This window comes from Myxine glutinosa, chromosome 5 (genome assembly GCF_964187855.1).
Source record: "Myxine glutinosa chromosome 5, kmMyxGlut1.1, whole genome shotgun sequence".
NCBI classification, from domain to species: Eukaryota; Metazoa; Chordata; class Myxini; order Myxiniformes; family Myxinidae; genus Myxine; species Myxine glutinosa.
In genome coordinates this window covers 210301627-210325070 of record NC_136265.1, presented here as the reverse complement: position 1 = coordinate 210325070, position 23444 = coordinate 210301627, and the positions used below count along the sequence as shown (strand labels likewise).

Below are 23444 nucleotides of genomic sequence, written 5' to 3'. Positions count from 1 at the left end.
GTGTTGTTGGACATGTCAGCACATTCCAAATATGAGTGAGGAAGTGATTTTCTAGTGGCATATCGAGATTCTAGTGTTGTTGGACATGTTAGCACATTCCAAATATGAGTGAGGAAGTGATTGTATAGTGGCATATCGAGATTCTAGTGTTATTGGACATGCTAGCACATTCCAAATATGAGTGAGGAAGTGATTTTATAGTGGCATATCGAGATTCTAGTGTTGTTGGACATGTTAGCACATTCCAAAATATGATTGAGGAAGTGATTTCATAGTGGCATATCGAGATTCTAGTGTTGTTGGGTTAGCACATTCCAAAATATGATTGAGGAAGTGATTTTATAGTGGCATATCGAGATTCTAGTGTTGTTGGACATGTTAGCACATTCCAAAATATGATTGAGGAAGTGATTTTATAGTGGCATATCGAGATTCTAGTGTTGTTGGACATGTTAGCACATTCCAAAATATGATTGAGGAAGTGATTTCATAGTGGCATATCGAGATTCTAGTGTTGTTGGGTTAGCACATTCCAAAATATGATTGAGGAAGTGATTTTATAGTGGCATATCGAGATTCTAGTGTTGTTGGACATGTTAGCACATTCCAAAATATGATTGAGGAAGTGACTCATCGAGATTCAGGGACCGGCAAACAACACGGAAGTTCCTTGTTGTTGCTATTATTTTCATAGCAAGCGACGCCAGCTTTGTTCGTAAGCCTGTTTAAACGGAGTTTGTGGTTCCCATGGCGTCATCTGCTGTCGGGTTGAGGGTTCAGAAGCCGCACCAAGTAAGTAAGTGGAGACGGTTAATCGTGCGGGAGACATCACGAACGGTCCCATGATCGTGGAAATAAACGGCCGCGCCGGGCGCATTTTACCGGTGTTTGTTCTTCCACGCACTTTGAACGTCATTTTTTCGTTTTCATGCCGATTCAGAGACCCGTGTGACGTGAGAAACGTTTTTTGGTACGTTTTGCGAACACGGGGTGTTAAAACGGGCACGACCAACCTGTACCAGGTAACTTGCCATTCGGTAATATACAAAATTACCTGGTGTTCAACGTTTCTATCGGTCCGATTACCTTCGTTTGTATTCGTCATTTGTGGCTGTGAAGACGTTTCGATAATCCAAATTACTGGAGTGGTTAACAAAACCTGAGTATATAATGTGTGTGTGTGTGTGTGTGTGTGTGTGTGTGTGTGTGTGTGTGTGTGTGTGTGTGTTTGTACAGATATATATATGTGTGTGTGTGTGTGTGTGTGTGTGTGTGTGTGTGTGTGTGTTTGTTTGTGTGTGTTTGCTTGTGTGTGTGTGTGTGTGTTTGTATATGTGTGTTTGTATATGTCTGTGTGTGTGTGTTTGTATATGTCTGTGTGTGTGTACAGATATATATATATATATATATATATATATATATATATATATATATATATATGTGTGTGTGTGTGTGTGTGTGTGTGTGTGTGTGTGTGTGTGTGTGTGTGTGTGTGTGTGTGTGTGTGTGTGTCTTTCTACAATGCCTTGCTTTCGATGTTCACGCTTGATGGGATCATCAGGTAATACGTGAGCATGACGTCCTTGTTTTCAGTGATTGCTTTTGGTTCATGTTTCCACGAGGTTTCTGGAACTGGGGTATTAAAAGTTTTGCAGGTGTGTGCCAGTGAATTACTCGACATGCCTCGTTGTGCCTTTGAGAGTACGGTTTCTCTGACATGAGTTTTTTACATCTTGTAGGCGGCAGCTCGTTACCTCTGGTGGATGGAGGTTGTGTTTTCACTGCTGTCTCTTTCATTATCAACAGGATAACTCAAAACGTTGTGGACGGATTTGGACGAAATTTGGTGGAAAGGTTGGGAATGTGACTAGGACAAAATGATTAGATTTTGGTGAAGATCCTGATCCGTGTCTGGATCAGATAATTTTTAATTGATTTTTTGTCATTGATAAGCAAATAACGATATACAGCACGATATCTCAAAACGTTATGGATGGATTTGGACAAAATTTGATGGATGAGTTGGGTAAGTGACAAGAAGAAGCCGATTAAATTTTTGTTCATGTCCTGATCCAGATCCGACCTATCGGTGGGATACAAAACAAAACTGTTCAGCCTGGCGGAGGTATGCTCTCTACCGAGTGCTGTTCTAGTATTTTCTGTTTCTACCCTGCAGAACCTACACTTGTCCAATTAACTCAGCCCCACCATTTTCTTAAAGCCATTGGTGTGGTGTTCTTGATCTTGGGCATTTATAATGATTCGTTCTCCATCCAAGTTGAGCTGACCTCTTCTTAGCCATTCCAAAGAGCCTTCTTTGTCAACTCCCAATCTGTCCAAGTCTTTCTTTTTTTTTATACCTTCCTGCACTTTTATCGTTTTCCCAGTTGTCGGTTTTCCCAGCTGTTGATATTTCATTTTATAGTTTCCTTTTTGTCTTTTTGACACAAGAAACCAAAACTCGTCGTTTTAGTTTCTTGTGGGACATTTTCCATTCACACCTGCCTTTTGGAAATTTCTTGCTCGGTGGGCTAGGGATACCTTCTCTGGTTTGTAGTCTTTGGGGGTGCTTACAAATTGGATTCGTTAGTCTGTTGCACTTTTTACATCATTGGACAATCCTACAGTTATCATTCTGTGCACTTGGTTGAGCTCCACCAGGCCACTACTTCCTTCTCGTCACGGCAGGTACATTCTCAGGATGCATTGATTTTTGTAAAACATTTTGTGGATGCTGAGGAGTTTCCTTGTTTTGATATCCAGTTTATTGATTACTGATTGTGGCCAGTTTATTATTCTGCAGTGGTCCTGGAATACTGGTATTGTGAGTTGGTTCATGCCTTTGATTTTGTTCCTTAGAGATGGGTATGTTTTCACGGTCAGCCTCGTTGTACATCGGTGTTATTTGGTAATTATTTTGTACATTTGTTTTTGGCATAATTAGTGGCTCTATATTCCACCAAGGTATTTGTAAGATGCTTCGTTTTCTCGCTCCAATATTGTTGTTTGTGTCAATTTTATGTTGTCCGTTCTTATTGGTCTCCCTTGTATGAATGTGCACAAGGCACACTTATCCAGGCCAAATTCCATTTGAATGTCATCAGAGTACCATTTCACTAATTTGAGCTGTTCTGGCAATTACTCATCGTTTGGTGCAAAGAGTTTTAAATATTCCATGTAAAATAGATGTCACCTTTTTCTCTCTTTGCACGTTCTCTTATTAGTCCCCTACCGGTGTACACTGGAGGGGACTATAGGTTTGCACGCCGTCAGTCCGTCTGTCAGTCCGTCAGTCCGTCAGTCCGTCAGTCCGTCAGTCCGTCAGTCTGTCAGTCCGTCACGCAAAGAACAGTTTTCCGGACCTTTTTTCTAAACGCTTAAAGCTAATGATTTCAAACTTGGCACATCGTTTCCTCATGATAAGTTACAGATCAAGTTCGAACTTCACGACGTTTCGATAATTTTTGACAAAGTTATGGCACTTTGAACTTAAATGGGAATTCTGATAATTCTGATGATCCTTAACTCAGTGCCATTTAAAGTTTTAATTTCCTTTAAAAACCATTTTCTCTGCAATAATAGGACCGATTGAGATCAAATTTTCACCATAGGAGGGACTCGGTCTGTAGAATATTTTAATGGTAATTATGACGTCACAGGTCACGTGGTTCGGGCGCCATATTGTTTTTCCCGAGCAACGGCTGAACAGATCGAGGCCAAACTTTGCAGGCAGAATTGCATACCCATGACGAACAAATAAGTCAGCGAGCATGACGTCATGCGTCACATGGTTTCAGAGTTATGACCCATTAAAACCGAGCCCCTCCCTCATTTTTGATCCAATCGAGGGGAAACTTCACAGATCTGTTCTGCATGTGTCTACTAAAATGTCCTTTTGGAATTTGCGATAGCTCACGTGGTGTGGCAGATATCGTTAATTCAACGAAAATATTTTTAAAAATGGATATCTCTTGAATCGCTTTATTGATCGACGTGAAACCTCATACTGTAGTAGATGTCATGAAGAGTAACAAGTGTGCAAAATTTCAGGATGATTGGATGTACGGTCTGGAAGCTAGAAGTTGTTGTTGCGTGAAGAAGAAGAGGCATCAAGTGTGCGGATTTAATTATTTATCACATGTACAGACTGAAAGCATCGTTGGACACGACCTGTCGCGGTCATTTTAACCTCAAATAAAATTCTAATTTAAGATTTGTCAATAGCTGAGGTATATTAACAAACGAATAAAACAGATTTGGTCAAATTCTGACTTTTTTAACTCGATCGCATTTGACAGAGTTGTGACAAGCTGAGGAAGAAGAAACCTCGCATTGGCTTCTCCCATGTGCCATAAAAAAAATGGATATCTCTTGAATCGCCAGTACGTCAGACCGTGAGTTGGTAATAATTTATATAATTCACACAGTGCAATACGTGCAGGCAGCTCCACGGAGCGACCTTGCGGGCTTATCAACGAGGCGAGGCGTGACACACGTGTCTCAGCATACCTCAGATCAAGTTTGAAAACCAGCATCAACCGTGCATAAATTTGCATATTCGATCATTTTTGACAAAGTTATGGCACTTTGAACTTTGGTAGGGGACAGGTATTGCAGCACAATACTCAGAATGCTTGTTTGATATCAGGTTGTGTCCATGTCCTCTCTCATTAATGAGGTTGCTCATTGGGTCCAGGGCCAGGCAAAACAGGAGGGGTGAAAGGCTGTGTCCCTGGAAGATTCCTCGACGTAGCTTCACTCCTGGTATTTTGATCGTTCCTTCCGAATGCTGCAATATTAATGTGGTATTCGGAAGCTCCATTGCTTTCTCTATCAGTTTGATTAATTTATTTGGGGGTTGATCTTATCCATTTGCATGCATTGCATCATCCATGAATGTGGGACACTATCAAAGGCTTTTTTGTGGTGTATCCATACTGTGGATAATTTTGTTTTTCTTGTATTGTAATTTTTGGTTTTGGCCTTGTTTAGTAGGAGGTGGTCTATCATTCCATAGGATCCTCTTTTACATCCCTTCTGTTCTGCCTCTCGGCCTCCTTGTTGTGTTCGGTGATGGTAATATCATTTCTGTGACGATTCCCGTCAGGAGTTTGTACGTTGTTAGCAGACAGGTTATTACTTGTGAAAATCTAGGATTTTTCACGTATATTGTTTGGTCTTGTGCGTTATTCTGTCCGTTTGTCTGTTTGTTACTTGGCAAAAAATAATAATTTTTTTTTGATGAGTATGTTGATCATTCCGGTTTATGTGTTTGTGTGTGTGTTTCTTTTTCTGCCCGCTCACTTGTACTTTCCTACAGGTCACAATTTCAAACCGATCTTCACAAAACTTCACCAAATGGTAGAGTTTGTGGTCCGACAAAATCCTTTATATTTTTTAGGCCAAAGGTTAACCACTTTTTTTCAAATTTCTAAAATCCTCAATTTTCATCCGATTGACTTGAAATTTGAATAGGATTAACGTATCAGCGAACTGGATTCAACCACCAACTATTTTTGAGATCAATGTAGACCAAAAGGCCAACCACTTTTTTCAAATTTCTAAAATCCTCAATTTTTTATCCGATTAACTTAAAATTTGAAGACGATTTGCATATCTGGTCACTGAATTCAACCTCCAACTATTTTTTAGGTCAACATAAGTCAAAAGGTCAACATATCAACATGTACATATCAAACAACAAAATACAAATCAAAAGGCCTCGATCTTGTATACAAAAAAAAACAAAAAAAAAAAACACGCCAGATTACTAAAATCCTCAATTTTCATCCGATTGACTTTAAATTTGAATAGGATTTTTATATCCGCTAACTGAATTTAATCACCAACTATTTTTGAGATCAAAATAGGCCAAAAGGTCAACATAGGCATAAGGTCAACCACTTTTCCCAAATTTCTAAAATCCTCAATTTTCATCTGATTGACTTGAACTCTGAATAGGAGTTGCATATTAGCTTACTGAAAGCAACCACCAACTAGTTTTAGGTTAACAAAGGCCGAATTTCTAAAATTGACAAGTTTCATCCGATTAACTTAATTTGAAGAAGATTTGCATATCAGGTCACATAATTCAAGCACCAATTATTTGTGAAGTCAAAATGATGCTCTACCGAGTGCCATTCTACTTTGTTCTCTTTTGTCAAGTGTCGTCCATGAGTGATTTTTCATCAGTCTGTTATACCCCCTTTACACAGGGGTGGCGATCGTTGAGCGATGAAAAAATCTCAATGAGCACCCAGCGATCGCCAAGATCTCTCAATGATCTCTCAATGATCTTCCAGTGATCTCCACGGTCGCCACGGTCTCCTCAAAGTTTTGACTCGGTCCAAAACAATCTCTCGACGATCGCCAAGGGAAGTGATCTCTCAACGAACGCTCAACGAACGCTCAACGATCTCCCAATGATCTCTCAGCAATCTTTCAATGAACGCCAAATTTTTCCACCCCGAAGGTAGAGATGGCTGAGTGATCAGTGATGGATCGCTGAGCGTTCGATGAAAGACCAATATAGTTCATTGAAAGACCGGGGCGGAGATTGCTGAGAGATCATTGGGCGATCAATTTTCGCTTGAGAGATTGGGGAGAGATTGCCGCGGTGATTAGAAGTGCGGCATTGGGGGCTATGAATACGGGTGCTAAACCCCCTATTTTTCATTCTCTCTGTAGACTTGTGAAGAACACAAGAACAAAAACAGCTCCTCCTCTCTATAGATCGCCATGAACGTTTCCGAAAATTGAATTTTTGATCGCACAACGAGCGCACAAGGATCTCCCAAACATTGACACAGAAACGGCTTTTTCGAGGCTTAGGAGATTGTTGAGAGATCGGGCCAATTTTTGATCGCTCAATAGTCACCCAACGATCTCCGTGCTGTGTAAAAGGGGCCTTACTTGCGAAAATCGAAGATTTTTCAAGTACATTGGTTGGTTGTGTGTGTTATTCTGTCTGTTTGTTTGTCTGTCTATATTTCAGTCACCCACATGTCACAATTTTCAACTGATCTTCACAAAACCTCACCAAACAGTAAAGTTGGTCATACGCAAGAAGCCTATTGTTTTTGGGGTCAAAGGGTCAATAGGTAAACATAGGCCAAAGGTCACGAACTTTGTCAAGTTTCTAAGATCCTCAATTTTCATTCGATTGACTTGGGATTTTAAGAGAATTTGCATATCTGGTCACTCAATTCAACCACCAACTATTTTTGAGGTCATCATAGGCCAAAAGGTCAACATCGGCCGGATTAGTAAAATCCTCCATTTTCATCTGATTAACTTGATATTTGATGAGGACTTGCATGTCTGGTCACTGAATTCAAGTACCAAGTATTTTTGAGGTCAAATAGGCCAAAAGGTCAAATACACCAAAAGGTCAACATAGGGCAAGTTTCTAAAACCCTCAATTTTTATCCGATTCACTTGAAATTATAAGAGGATTTGCATACCAGGTCACTGAATTCAACCACAAATTATTTTTGAGGTCAGCATAGGCCAACAACTTATCTTAGGGATTTCGCAAGTATCGTGCTATGCACGACATATTTCTTGTTGGTCTGTTCTTATGAGGTAGTTGGGTCTCTTCAGACTTTGGGATGAAGATGCTACCTACTGTGAGCCACTCACCCAAGGCCTCCTCCCTTTGGATAAGATTGTTGAATGCTCATAATATAATATAGCTGGTATTACAAGTCATAATAAAATACGCCACAGACGTCATAAAAGTGGGGGGATGAACCCATCCCTTAGCATGAGCTCCTTGATAGTCATGGTGACATAGGTTCCACTGATTATTCGTATAACAGAAATAGCTTATTGAACGACATGTTGCTACTTTAGACCGTTCCCGGGCTGTCCAAGCAGGCATGCGTGAGTGCAAATCGTAATACAGAGCGAGCCCATCTTACATGTGTTTGCCTTTGTGGTGTTTATGGTTTGACCTGGAGATAATGGCCAAATCACAAAGGCATTGGAGTTGAGACTCGAGTAACAACTTCATGCGACAGACGCATAAATCATGATTTACCAGCCAGGTTGACCAACCATTTATCTCACAGCTTCCATCTTATTCCCGGTGCAGGAAACTATTATGGATGTCGAAAAACTGGAAATGGAGAACGCTCCCCGACAGGACCGAGTTCCTCGAAGGGTGATCCACTTCGTGAGCGGTGAAACGATGGAGGAATATAGCACGGACGACGAGGAGGAAGAAGAGGAACGCAAAGATCTCCTGCCGAAGATCGACTTGGTGCGTCATTCTTTGTGAAGTCTAACTTCTTTTTTTTAACAGTATCTAGTGTTCAGAGTGGAGCTGCCACACGCATCTAACACACATGGACATACAGACAAATACACGAGACGCAACGCAGGACTGTTAGACGAGACAAAGACGGCCACTGAGCTTGATGGAAGTGCCGTAACTTCCAGGGGCAGTCTTGGTACCAGCGACATCACGACTACGTCGCCACATTTTCATCTCTTGTGCTTCCATTATAGTATTAAGTTTCCTTTGTTTGTTTGTGTTTTTCTTTGAATGACTTTGACATTTCCTGCCTTGTTAATTTATTCTGACTCCTTGAAGATGGCAACTCTTGCAACGAATAATTTATAATCGTGTGTTTTCATTGTGTATCACAATCACCCGCTGCTTTGATTTCAGGTGATTTTGCATCTCTGTAATATACGCCCTCTACCTGTTTTGCCATATCGTCTGTGTTCTCTCATTTATTGCACAGGTATTTAAAAAAGGCTCCTTGCGTCCAAATGTTATGTTGCGTAAGCAATCCAATATAAATTATTTGTTGGTAAATTTTAAATCTGGGTTGAGCAAAATGCATGCGGTATTTTAAATGCCAGACTACACGCAGTGTGCACAGCCGGACCTGAGGTGTTGGACCAGAGGTGCTGCAGGTGACGTGCGCAGCCATCACCACGAAGGAAATATTGAATGTATCACTTTGGGATGGGGATTGAACGTTTGGTGCATGGGATAAGAGGATTAAGGCTTGGGGTATGGGATGAGGGGGGTTTAAAGCTGGGGTGAGGGGATTGAAGGGGACACCCTGGGGTTGGGGGTGAGGGGATTGAAGACTTGGTATTCGTAGCCCGGGGGGCTGAGGACTTGGGTTGGGGGTGGGGGTGAGGGTTGAGGACTTGGGGTTTGAGGGAGGTTGGGGTGGAGTGGGTTTGAGAACTTGAGATTGGGAGGGGTTGAGGGTTGAGGTCTTGGGGTTGGGAGGGGGCTGGGGTGGGCATTGAGGACGTGGGGTTGAGGGAAGAGGAATTGAGGACTTGAAGTCACATCTTGCATTTCATGGAATTTCCATGAGTACTTGCCAGTAAAGATTAGTTTTCCTGTAAATGTGAACCCCCCCCCCCCCCCCCACCCCTCAACCCCTCACAATATTGGTCCAGTATTGTTCTCCAATTAATAGTTTTCTACATCAAGAAGACCATCAATTAATGTTTCTGTACAGTAAAGTGCAAGATGATTAAAAGAAACAAAATTCATGACAGTGGATAAAATGAGGAATTCCCACATTGCATGTAAAATGAAATTGAAGACCATAGAATTATAACCAGGCTAAGTCACTTTTTATTTTTTTCCCCGTTCTTCACGTTTTTCAAAATATTTTTCACGTTTTTCTCGAAATGACTAAAATGTGACTTAGCCTGGTTATAATTCTATGGTCTTCAATTCTTCCTCGCATGTCAAGCCTGCAACGACAGCTTCATTATGTTGGATAAATCTTCATCTGAACAGACGGCCAAAGCACGGCAGTTTGGGTTACAATTGGATTTTTTTTCTTTCTGTGCGCACAGTATATCCCATGAGGATATCATATGGTACGATGTGTGTACAGTGCCTTTAGAAAGTATTCACACCCCTTGACTATTTCACATTTTGTTGTGTTACAGCCTGAATTTAAAATGGATCGAATTGAGATTTTTGTTGTCACTGATCCATAAGTCTTGATCCATTAGTCTTCACAATCAAATTGAGATTTTACACCATGATGTCAAAGTGGAATTTTATTATACTTTTTTACAAAAAAAAATTTAAAAAATCATAAGTATTCAACCCTGAGTCAATATTTCATATGCCGGGGTCACGCTATCACGTAAAGCCTAGCCGTAAGGGCCACGTAGGACCATTTTTTTGATACGGGGTGGGACGTGGCTATCCCGTGGCAGTTACAGTATCCACGGGGCAGTCACGGGGTCCACGTGGCGCTTACTGCAAGGTCGAGCGGGAATTTCAAAAAGTTCAAAATTTTACCACATAAAGTCAGCCTTGTCCACTGCCGTGGCGCCTACTTAACGGCCACGGGGCTACCCCCGTGAGGGCCACGTAATACGTGGCACTACGTGGCAATTATGGGGGACCCCCTATTGCCACGTGGAGCCACGTAATCGCCACATATTTCCACGTATTGGCCACATAGAACCCCGTAGCGCCACGTGATTGCCATAGAAGGAGCGATCCGGTGACAGAACCACGTGCTCACCACGTCTTGGCCATGAAGTCGCTTCGTAGAGCCCTGTAGTGCCTCGTAGAGCCACGTAGAACCCCGTAGTGCCTCGTCGAGCCACGTGACCACCCTGTAGAGCCACGTAGAACCCCGTAGTGCCTCGTAGAGCCACTTGACCACCCTGTAGACCCACATAGAACCACATAGTGCCTCGTAGAGCCACTTGACCACCCTGTAGAGCCACGTAGAACCCCGTAGCGCCACGTGTTTTGAACCGGCTGCATTTCAATACGGGTCTCATCCCGCGCGGTCAGTTTTCGCGACACTTTCACAGTGTTCACAAGTTGTGGAGCTTTTTGAAGCAATTCTCAACAATTTTTGAAGCTCTTTCTCAACATTGTCATCATGGTGAGAGGTGCTCGAGGAAGCAGCAGCAGCAGCAGAGGAGGTGGCAACAGAGGTAGGGGATCTCAGAGGGGCAGGGGATCTCAGAGAGGCAGGAGTGTTACCCCACCTCCAGGGCAGAGTGTTACCCCACCCCCACCCATATGAGGGGACATAGAGGAAGCCAGGACACGTTCCCCCATGCCACCTCCAACCCTGCAACCTGAACCACAGCAGAGGGAGGAAAACCCAGCAAAGACGGTGAGGCATGAGGACAAGAGGCAGGAGGATGAGGGGTCGAGTAGTGACTGTGACAGTGATGATGTGCAAGAGAGCACAGAGAATGAGAGGGACAGCTCCATACAGTCCCAGTCAGGCTCCCAGCCCCAGAAGTCAGGAGGGAAGGAGAAGAGGAAGATTAGCATCAGAGTGCACTTCACTCCAGAGGAGGAGGAGGAGCTCGCCTCCTGGTGGGAGAAGGAAGAGTACCTCAACAATAAGTTCATTACATGGAACTTGAATAAAAAAAAAATTCAGCAAGAAAACTTGAAGATAAAAAAATTCAGCAAGGAACTTAAAGAAAAAGAAATATATTTCATCAAGAAAACTTGAAGATAAAAAAATTCGAATTTTATAGAAACTTGGAAAAAAACAATCTCCGTCTTGCGTACCATAGTCCATAATTTAATAGGTAAAAGTATTCTAAATTTGAACCAAAAACGAGAGGGCAACTGGCCTTGAAGGATAGCCTTATGAAAAAACAATACAATTTTTATTGATAATAGCACCAGCATTGCATTCTTTTGGGAGTGTGTGGGTGGCCCTTACAAGGGCCTTTGTTTTTGGACAATCGTCTTGTCGTTTGTTGGTCTTGGTATTGGTCTTCAGAGAGATGGAACTTTTGGTGGGTCTAATCATCATCATCACCAAAATCATACACCCTCCTGTCTTGCCAAGATACAGCACCTGCTGAGCTGTTGTAGTACTCTGCCAAGTAGTCTCTCTGCAGCTTTCCTGCGTTGGAAGATGTGTTGACAGGTAGAGCTTCCAAGCCCCTCCAGGCTGTCACTGCTTCTTCATTTCTCCAGGTTCCTGGTACTACCTCGTGGTTGTCATCTTCGTTGTCAGCCTCCACATTGATCCTGCCTGGTTTTCTGCAGCTGATCAGGTTGTGTAGTACACAGGCAGTCAGGACAACAGATTCCACATTCTTCTTGTCGAGGCACATCGAGGTGAGGAGACATCTGAATCGGTTTGATAGGATTTGTGGACTTTGTCAATCTGTGCCTCTGAAAACTCTTCCATCTGAAGTGCTTCCTTGTGCTCCCACATCCACGAAAAGGAACCTGTACTGAGAGTCCACAAGAGCCATCAGGACTATAGAGTAGAACTTCTTGTCGTTGAAGTAGACAGAGCCAGATCCTGGTGGACACTTCACTGCCACATGCCATCTAGTGCCCCACAAACGTTGTGGAAGTTCCATCTCTCTGAAAAGCCTTGTGCCACTTCGTTCCATTCCTCTGGTGTCTTGGGACATTTGATCACCTCTTCCATGTACTCAGCAATGATGGCCTCACAAGTCTCAGAGACGATCAGGCTGATGGTGTTGTGAGGACATCTGAACTCGTGGGCCAGGCTGTGGTAGGATATACCAGTGCCAAGGAACCTCAGGGTGATGGCCACCTTGAGACCAGGTGACAGGGCTTTCCTGAAGAATGTGTCTTGCTTCTGGATCCATGGCCCAACTCTTCTGACTATCTCATGGTACAGGTCAGGTGACACCCTTGCAAAGGACTGGAACTCCTTGGCACTCTCATCTTCTAGCTCCTTCATCAAGGTGTCATAGACACCCATCTCCTGTCTCTTGGAGATCCACCTCCTCACCCAGAGTCTCTTCTTCTTGGCTTTCCTTTGGATCTCTCTTGCCTGTATCTCCTGCAGGACCAGTCCAGCAGCAGCATTGTACAGGGCATGCTGATATCTGAGGACAGCAATCTGCAGTCTCAGTCTTCTTGGTACTCTCATGGTGATGTTGCTTTCTTGAAGGTCAAGATGCTGAATGACTGGAAGGGGCTGGGGACCCCCTTTTTATAGGATTTTTAACGCGACACTTTTACGTGTCTCTTACGGGACACGTGGCTCCCACGTGGCAGTATGTGGCCCATACGTGGCATGTGGCTCTTACGTGGCAACCACGTGGAAACTCCGTGGTGTTACGTGGCGTATACCTGGCCGTTACCTGGACATTACATGGCCTTACGTGGCGGATACGGCCAATTTTTACGAGGGTCTGACGTGGCGAGTACCTGGCTATCCCGTGGCTCTACGGTAGCAACGTGGCCCCTACGAGGCCCACGGTTTACGGGTGTTTACGGTGCTGTAAGTTTTTTTTTTTTATTGGCGCTACGTGGCCCTTACGTCTAGGCTTTACGTGATAGTGACCCCGACATTAGAAGCACCTGTGGCAGTGCTTACAGCTTCTAGTCTTCTTGGGTATGTCTGTATTAGCTTTGCACATCTGGATTTGGGGAGTTTCTCCAATTCTTCCTAACATATTTGCTCAAGCTTCGTCAATTTGGATGGGGAGCGTCGGTGAACAGCAATCTTCAAGTCTTTCCACAGATTACACTGGTCAACAAAATTTTTAAAGTTTTATGGTTCTAGTATATTTTGAGGTGATTCCAACCAACATGAACCTGTAGATTTAGATTATGATATCCAATTTTCACTAGCACATCCAGTTTTTGAGAACCAGTAAACCTTCGGAATACCACTTCATTTGAAATTCACAAACCTCTTGTTGACCCTGAGAAGGTATTCTTACCACCACTTCATTTGAAACTTGGTTTGATGAAGAACTTTGTGAAGGCCATGGATCAAGATGGTGCTGGCTTACACTACTTGCTAATGAAGTTCCAAGGCATTGTATCTGAGGCCAAAGTCAAGGCGGGTGTTTCCAATGGTCCTCAAATTCGTCTTGTACTCACTAATCAGGACTTTGTAACGAGACTATCTGAGCTGGAAAGTGTTGCTTGGGATAACTTTGTGGCTCTTGCTAACAATTACCTTGGAAATTTTCGAGCACCAAATTAAGAAGAGATTGTGGACAAGATGTTTGAAGAGTTACCCGGTGCTTGGTGCTCGAATGGCACTCAAGATACATTTCTTCCATTCTCATCTGGACTTCTTTCCACAAAATCTTGGCGATGTCAGTGATGAACATGGAAAAAGGCTTCACCAGGAAATTGCCATCATGGAGACTCGATATCAAGGCCGATTCAATCCAAACATTCTTGGCACACCTGCACTCCTCACCACATACAAGGCTTTCATCCACAGCTCAATGGAATACTGCTCTCCCCTCTGGGCTAGTGCTCCTGCCTCACACCTAGCTCGTCTTCACGCTGTTGAAACCAAAGCGTTCAGGATCATTGGAATCTCCTGCGATGAAGCTAACTCCAAGGGCCTTTCACTCACTCACCGCAGGCAGGTTGGTGGTCTTTCCATCTTCTACCGACTCCCCTCCGGCCTTGCCCCCCCCCCCCCAGCTCTCTCTGGGCTCTGTCGCCCAAATATTCCTACAGGTCGCACAAGATTTGCCTGCAACCCTCTTATGGTTAAACTGCCAAAATCAAGACTCTCTGCTCACCTTCGCTCCTTCATTCCTCTTTTCTCCCGCCTCTGGAACAAACTCCCTCACTCTGTTCAATCCCACTCCTCCCTCCAGGTCTTTAAAACAGCTGTTTACCACCATCTCTTATCTTCCCCCATCCAAAACCTTGATCTTTTCTACCCCTGCTAATTTCACCCCAAATCCACTTTTTTGAAATACCAACTTCTGTCCTGGAAGTCCTTGGTGTCCTTGTGTTTTATACTTCTCCCACCCCCCCCCCCCCCTTCCCACGCCTCCTTCCCCCAAGCCCTCTCCCTACCACACATCTCCCGATGTCCCTGCTCTCAAATGTTATGTTTGTGTGCTTCCCCTTCTCTCCCCATCTTGTCTACCGCTCCCTCTTTTGATATATTTTGTTTGTCTGTTTGATTTGTTTGTGAAATAAATGTTAGCTCTTTCACGAGCCTCGATTCTGTATACAAAAAAAAAACATAATGGGCGACTACGGTTGGACTTTACAGCGTGAAAGTGATTGCTCCTACAAACGCAAAAGTAAAGTTCAGAAGCACTTTTAATGTGATGTAAATAAAAACTTAAAGTTCATATTATTTTTTGTGATATTTTATAAAGTTCATATTATTTTTGGAGATTTACATTTTTTTATGTGATGCAAATAAAAACTTTAAGTTCATATTATTTTTTTGTGACAATAAATAGACTTATTGAGACTTGATCAAGAAATTCACATGCTCTAAATATTTTTTCCACACATGATGTACTACGTCAAGGTTACATGATAGCGAAATTTTAAGTAGTCCGGCAGCTAAGCTAAATATAGCATAACAATTGTGCATTTTGTAAGGAAAGCACCAAATTTGGCACACTAGTAGACTATCATATTATGAAAGGATCTGGATATTGGGCCATCTCAGATTCAGAGATTTGATTTTTGCAAGATTTGCAGATTTTGCAGATTTGTAAGCTGAGATTGCAACGCCAGGGACGGCCGACTCCTCCCTGCGAGCTGCCCACGTCACCCGCACAAGAAGAGCTCATCAAATCACTGCAGCGGCACTGCACATCCTGCAACACCGTGCCTATGAACGCCACTGTATGACATATGCTGATGATGCAGAAGACCTGCCTGAGTTCGAAGACCTGTGTCACCAGAGAGGAGAAGACATTCCCAACTTTCAGTACTGGGCAACTGTGCTGGAACTAGAGATGTTGGTACTGGTCTATGTGCGTTCTCTGCGGCAGGCTTCATTCACGATGTACCTCGATGCCCTGACGGAACTGGTCCCATGGTTCCATGCCTTAGACCACACACACTATGCCAGGTGGGTCCCTGTTCACCTGAGGGACATGGTTGCACTCCCAATGAAGCACCCAGATGTAGCCAGAGAATTCAGGGCTGGCAACTTCACTGTACAGAAGACGAAGAAGGTGTTCTCTTCGATCCCAATCGAATCGAAATCTTGCAAAAATCAAATCTCTGAATCTGAGATGGCCCAATATCCAGATCTTTTCATAATATGATAGTCTACTAGTGTGCCAAATTTTGTGCTTTCCTCACAAAATGCACAATTGTTATGCTAAGTTGCCCCACTATTAGCTATAGGTGGAAGCATTCGTTTAGAAAGGGAGGGGGAATAACATTAGCCTTAAAGGAGGGGATGGGATTAGTAATTTTTTTTTTTACGTATTAGATACACAAATATACACACACACACACACACACACACACACACACACACACACACACACACACACACACACACACTAACACACACACACACTAACACACACACACACTAACACACACACTAACACACACACACACACACACACATAACACACACATAACACACACACACACACACAATGCACAATTGTTATGCTAAGTTGCCCCACTAAAGGTCAGATTCGGATTCGTGGGCACCAAATTAGTTGGAAGCAATTGAAAATAAGTCAGAACCAATTTGGCTGTTGACCAGTGAATTATATATCAATGGGATTCAAGTCTGGGTTTGGCTGGGCCACTCGAGGACTTTCATGTTCTTGTTCTGAAGCGATTCCAGTGTTGTTTTGGCCGTAAGCTTGGGGTCATTTTCCTGTTGGAATGTAAATATTCGCTGCAGTCGAAGGTATTTTGCACTCGAAGCAGGTTCTCCTCAAGCATTTGCCTGTATTTGGTTCCATTAATTGTTCCCTCTATCCTTGCAAGTCTCCCAGTCCCTGCTGCTGAAAAGCATCCCCATAGCATGATGATTAAAAGATCATCATGCATGATGCTTCATGGTAGGGATGGTGTTAGATGGGTGATGAGCTGTGCTCGGTTTCCACCAGACGTAGCACTTTACATTCAGGCCAAATAATTCAATTTTCATCTCTCGGACCAAAGAATCTTTTGCCTCATGCACTGTCTTTCACGTACATTTTTGTTCCTTTTTCTCTGGAGTGATTTATGTCTGGCCAAACTCCCATAAAGCTGAGATTTGTGAAGTGCTGCAGAGACTGTTATCCTTATGGCAGTTTTTCCCATCTCGGCCAAGGAGCTCTGTTGCTCTGTCAGAGTGCTCATTGGGTTTTTGGTCATCTCCATTAACAACTTCCTTCTTGTCCGGTGGCTCAGTTTGGTCGGACAGCCAGCTTTAGGAAGCGTTTGGGTAGGTCCATATTATTTCAATTTCCTAATGATAGAGCTCACTGTGCTCTTGGGAACTTTCAACACTCTAGAAATTGTTTTATACCCTTCACCAGATCTATGCCTCCTCACAATTTTATCTCTGAGTTCTATGGACAGTTCCTTGGACTTCATGGTGGAGTTTATGCTCTGACATGCGCTGTCTTTTGTGGGACCTTGTATAGAAAGGTGTTTCTTTCTAAATCATGTCCAACCAATTGAATTGGCCACAGGTCGATCGCTAAGTTTGAATATCGGTCGATCGCTGAATTAACGCCAGGGGGGTTGACTCAGCCTGTCATTCTTCCGAGGTCGGCAAATTGAGCACCAGCTCACTGGGATGAATGATCCCATAGGTACACCGTATCTCTGCGCATGTAAGAGGTGACTAAGGGTTGGCGTCAGGAAGGGCATTCGGCCATAAAACATTGCTCAAACAGGGAACCATGATTGTCATGGGGCCCGCAAGGCTAAGCCCCACTCCAGCGGGGAAAAATGGCCTTAAAACGATCATTCATTCATACAGGTCGACTCCATTCAAGTTGTAGAGATATCTCATGGATGATGAAAGGAAATTGGATGCACCTGAGCTCAATTTGGAGTGTCATAGCAAAGGGGTTGAATATTTATTGACTCGAGACATTTCAGCTTTTCATTTCCAATTATTTTGTAAAAAAAAAAATTTGTAACAAAATTCCCCTTTGACACAATGGGGTATGATGTGTTGATTAGTGACAATAAAATCTCAATTTAAACCATTTTAAATTCAGACTGTAACAACAAAATGTGAAAAAGTCACGGGGTGTGAATACTTTCTGAAGTTACTTTACCGCACATTTGCTATCGTCTCTTGCCGAAACTTTACAAATCACAGTGAGCATTATGGCAGTACATACAGTGTGTTCAGGACATTTTTTTACGTCTTCTTACTCCCTGTTGATTGAAGCGCACGGCATCTGCAGAGTGATGTTTAAGGGGAAAAGTACAAACTGACTTGTGGTGCACATATGATTTATTGTGTTGTAAAGCGGCGGTATGCTCATCTTTGGTGAATCTGATGCCACGCATGATCTCGTGCCCTCGCGTCATGGTTTGCCCTGCTTTGTGAGATCTTTGGCCTGGAAAAGTCCCAGTCGTCTCCGAATTTCAATAGTGCATGAACCGGTTACCGTGTACGTTTGCTTTGATCTCACCACTTTGAAACGTATTTGTCAGGTGTTGTGCGTGGAATAGGTCTGGGTATCTCCAAGTTTTAGAATTGTTGAATGAAGCAGGTGTTGTGTGTGTTGTGTTTTTATCTTGTGCTGCGCACTGCTTAGTACGATCTCGTGCTGGTGACTGTACTGCTCTGTACTGTGCCTCGGCCGATGGAGCAGTGGGGTGTGCTCACCGATCCTTTTTATACCACTGCTGCCGGGGTAGAATCCTCTACCACCTTGTGGGCAACTTGCTGCATGGGTTCCATACTGTGGGGGTGGCTCTCATGGAGATGCAAGGGAAGCAGGGTTGAGTAATCCCCTACTTCATCATTTAAAAATGTGCATCTGTAGTCTTTTGCTTATTAGGGGCGAGAGGGGTGGGGGGAGGGGGGTAGAGGGTGGACAGGCCTTCAGCTTATATTATGATTGTCAGAATTGTGCTTATACTTGTACATGAGCAGGCCTCTTCCAGAGAGAGGTAGACTGGACAACGTGGCAGCGGTTCTTCTTTACACAGATACACCACTGCACCTCCCCCCCCCCCCCCTCCCCTTTTACCTCCACCACCAAAGTTGGCTGGATGTTATGTTTTCACCCCTGTTTGTTTGTCTGCCTGTGAACAGGATATCTCAAAGTTGTGGACGAATTCGGACGAAACTTGGTGGACAGGTTGGGTTTGACAAGGAAGAATTGAGTCAATGTTGGTGCAGATCTGAATCCAGATCCGGATACAGTCATTTGTAAAGTGATTCTTCACCATCGAGTGATCGGGCTAAACCCAATATATATAACACAATATATCAAAAGGTTATGGACAGATTCGGACGAAACTTGGTGGACAGGTTGGGTGTGCGACAAAGAAGAAATTAGTCTATTTTGGCGAAGATCCGGATCTGGACACAATAATTTTTAAGTGATTCTTCACCATTGAGAGGCAGGGCCAAAAAGGAAATGTATCACAATATTTTCGAAGTTGAGGACACATCTGGCCTATCTGTGGGATGCAAAACTTAAACTCTTCGGCCCTGGTGGAGGTACGCGCTCTACCGAATGCCGTTCTGGTTCAGAATGTTGTTTCTCACATGTCAACTGCTTTTTAAAATCGTTTGTTTCTTTTCAGTCAAAATTAACATGGGGACCTTACCTCTGGTTTCAAGTGATGAGAACTTCCACCGGTACGCTTGCGGGTGAGTACGCTACTTAAACTGATGGTCTTGTTCAATTGTCTTACTAAAGACAGTAAAAACTTGAGTTGACCAGCAAAACGTGGGAGAAAGAATTTGGTCTCAGCTCCAGTTTGCTAATCTCGATCTATTTAACATAAGAGCGAGTTTGTTTGGTCCTTCTACATTTCCAAATGCCTGGGCCAATGTCCCCCACATTTTCTGTACCACATTATTTTCAAATGTGGAAGGTCAACTTCACAGTAAAAACTTTCAATTCTTCATCAAGTTGATTTTAAAACGTGAAATAAGCGACCTGTGACCTCTTGTTGTACTTCACGTGATGTATGCCCGCCTCTCGTCTCCCATTGCCTCGAGCGGTGATGCGTCACTACCTCGGTCGGGAGAGGGGCAAAGCTCGGGCACACTGCACATGCATGTTCAGCCGGTCTGATGCTTTGCTGAAGTCGAAATAACACTATCTTGATCGGGTATCCCAACTTGTAAGGCAGTAACCCTAGATCTAGTACTGCCATATTAGTCCATGGGCTGGATAGACCCACCGTGCACCCCCCCCCCCCCCCCCCCCCAGATTCCTCACCCACTGGTATATTTTTGTCCATTAGGGTCTCCTTGATGAAAAAAAAGATGTTAACAAGGAAAATGTAGGGATGGACTTTATGTTATCCCCCTATTTTCATAGGTTCCCCCGAGACGACATTTTGCGATTTTTGAATATTTAATTTAAGGGGGTATGGTTACTTTTTTGGCTCGTATGTCAGTATCAACAATCTGATCATTACAATTTATATATCATTTAAAGGGTAATTGAATTACCTCTCCAATGCTGTATTAATATTTCAGCTACCACCACTACTCATGCATCTACAACCGTTCGAAGTGAATATATACACAAAGAATTAAGTTAAGCACCCCCTAATATATATTCTTTGTGTATATGTATACATTGGCATATATTCTAAGGTATGTGAGATCAAATAATGATTGGTATGACATTAGCAATTATCCATTGATGAAATGCAGATGAGTGCACTCATCTGTGACGCCCATCGCTCGTGCAGCACGTGTTATCATCCACGTGGTCGTGATTGACGCAAAGATCGCTAGAGGTCTTCTCAGAACAATGACTGTACGTTAGAAAACATAAACGTCATCCACACTGTCCGTGATGGACCTATAGCTCCATACTTAAATTGAGGTGAAAATATGCCTAAAATTCCCAAAAAATTTCACCTTAAATTATTCAGAATAAAATATTGAAAACGGCATGATTGTTATGTTTTTATGTGACCATAATATCACTTCTCCAGAAAATATAGCAATATCATGGGTATATTACACTGTTTTGATGACAACAAACTTGTAATGTGCGAGGTTGTAAAAAAACGGGGGGGGTGCTTAACTTAATTCTTTGTGTATATATCGACAAGTCTCATAAAACATCGAAAATATCCCTCGGATACCAAAACATATTTTTAAATGTTTATTTTAAACAGGTACACGCTATTAATGAGTATTTATAAGATGGAAACACATACAAGAAGATAATCAAAACATATTTTTACTTTCAGATTATTATAAGCCTCAGGAAAATGTGAAAAACCAAGATGGCCGCCAAATCGTCATACGAAAATCTGTAAATTCTCATCTTTTCCCTCTCGGATGAGATACATACATGAATGAAAGTTCCTTTTGTATGTTTTCAGACCCAAGGAATCCATTTCCACCAATGTGTTTAGAAAATAAGTACAACTTATCAAGATGGCAGCCATGTCCAATTGAAAATTGCTAAACATCAATTATGTTTCAACATTTTTGTACCATAGTGAAATGATCGTTACAACAATGAAAGGTTGTTTTGTACAGTTTATGACCGAATCCTGTTTTTGTATCATTTCAGGTATATGTTCCATAACGATGTGTAGCCCGTGATCAAGATGAAACAGACTAAAAGACGCAAATGTGAACAAGAGCGTGGAGATGACCCTGTAGATCAGCCTGATATCTGTGTCATCCATTTCACAGACTCTTCGCCGGAAAACTTCACTTACCTTACACAAGAAAGACTCGACAAGCTTCAAGAGATTTGCAAAAAACGACTCTCACAAGCAGCAACGTCTCCGTATCGAATGCCCGATGTCTGTTCCCAGGTTCCAGACACACTCACAAGTCGGCATGGTTACCACCGTCACTGCTATCAAAGGTTCACCATGAACCTCAATCGCTTATGCGGAGCTTCCTCTGTCGATGAGCCCAGTACATCTCGGCCAACAAGACGTTCATCCGACGACACAGACAAAGTTATCTTCCAGCCTGACTGCATCTTCTGCAACAAGCAAGGACAAAAAAAGGTCAAGCAACATGGAAGCTGGACCACCGAGGCGACATGGAAGTTTGAGTTTGGCGGTGGCGAAAATGTCTTGAAAGTGGCAACGAAAAAGTCGGACGATGACATGTTGCGTCGCATCAAGGGATACGATCTATTTGCAAGTGAAGCCCGCTACCATCAGTCATGCCGAACCAAATATATCCAGGATCCGTCGAAAATTTGATGAGATACCCTATCACTCCAGTTCCATACAGCATGGGTACCGCAGACGGATTCCTGGCCAAGACAGACAAAGCGAAGGGTCTGCAATATCTCCTGAAGGATACAGAAGATGTTCCACTACCAAGAGCTGATACCCTAATTATTCAAGATGGCAATGCCTTAGTTCACACCTTTTTTTTTTCTTTTTTTTTTTTTTTTTTGTATACTGAATCGAGGCTCGTGAAAGAGCTAACATTTACTTCACAAACAAATCAACCAGACAAACAAAATATATAAAAAGAGGGAGCGGAAGACAAGATGGGGAGAAAAGGGGAAGCACACAAACACAACATCCGAGAGCAGGGAGATGTGTGGAAGGGAGAGGGCCCGGGGGGAGGAGGCATGGGAAGGGGGGGGGGGGGAGGGAGAAGTATAAAGCACAAGGACACCAAGGACTTCCAGGACAGAAGTTGGTATTTCAAAAAGGGGAATTGGGGTGAAATTAGTTTTTTTTTGTATACTGAATCGAGGCTCGTGAAAGAGCTAACATTTACTTCACAAACAAATCGACCAGACAAACAAAATACACAAAAAGAGGGAGCGGAAGACAAGATGGGGAGAAAAGGGGAACTTACCTTGCAGGACGTCCCAGGCAATTTCCAACAAATCGCTTACAGAATATATGATGCTATGCCCAAGCAGAACGACATTGTATTCAGCACAGACATGTACAAAGCTCAATCGGTGAAGGGGATGGAACGTGAAAGACGAGGATGCGGAGACAAGTTGATTATCCGTGGACCACTGACAAAGAAACCCATCAATTGGAAGCTCTTCTTAATGAATGATCACAACAAAATACAACTGAGCCAAGTTCTGAGTGATGTTTGGAGTGAGAACGAATTCGCTTCAAAACTGCTCCAGCATAAGATGGTTGTCGTAGTTGAAGGACATGCCTACATGTTGAGCTCAGATGATGGAAACACAATGAAAAGAACTGAAATTACTTCCCTGTATTCAACACAAGAGGAGACAGACACACGAGTCATCATATGCTGTCTCTATGCACAAGAGAGAGGATACCAGGTTGTACGTATCCGAAGTCCAGATAGCGATGTGTTCTTCATTGCTCTTCATCACGCTCCGACCCTAGATGTAACACTGCTATTCGACACAGGCTCTGGAAATAAAAAGCGGCTCATAAATGTCACAGATCTTGCACATGGCTATGGTCAACAGTTCTGCACTGCCGTGATGGCCTTACATGCATTTACGCACTGTGATACCACTAGTGCCTTCAAGGGCATTGGGAAAATACGGCCAATTAAAGTGCTCCAAAAGATGCCAGCATTCCAGTCTGT

The 23444-nt window shown here is 43.1% G+C and overlaps 1 protein-coding gene across 2 annotated transcripts in view; it reads left to right on the top strand.

Moving 5' to 3' along the window:
- The first annotated feature begins 598 nt into the window (after positions 1-598).
- The window catches only part of FAM177A1 (family with sequence similarity 177 member A1), a 39808-nt gene continuing 16962 nt past the window's right edge, over positions 599-23444 (top strand). The window contains exons 1-3 of one of the 2 annotated variants that reach the window (XM_068114975.2): positions 599-792; positions 8096-8263; positions 19490-19556. In XM_068114975.2, coding sequence (XP_067971076.1) covers positions 748-792; positions 8096-8263; positions 19490-19556 — 280 coding nt within the window. In that variant the 5' untranslated portion in view covers positions 599-747. Of the gene's footprint in view, positions 797-8095; positions 8264-19489; positions 19557-23444 lie in introns of both variants that reach the window. The other variant, XM_068114976.2, reaches the window with a different exon arrangement.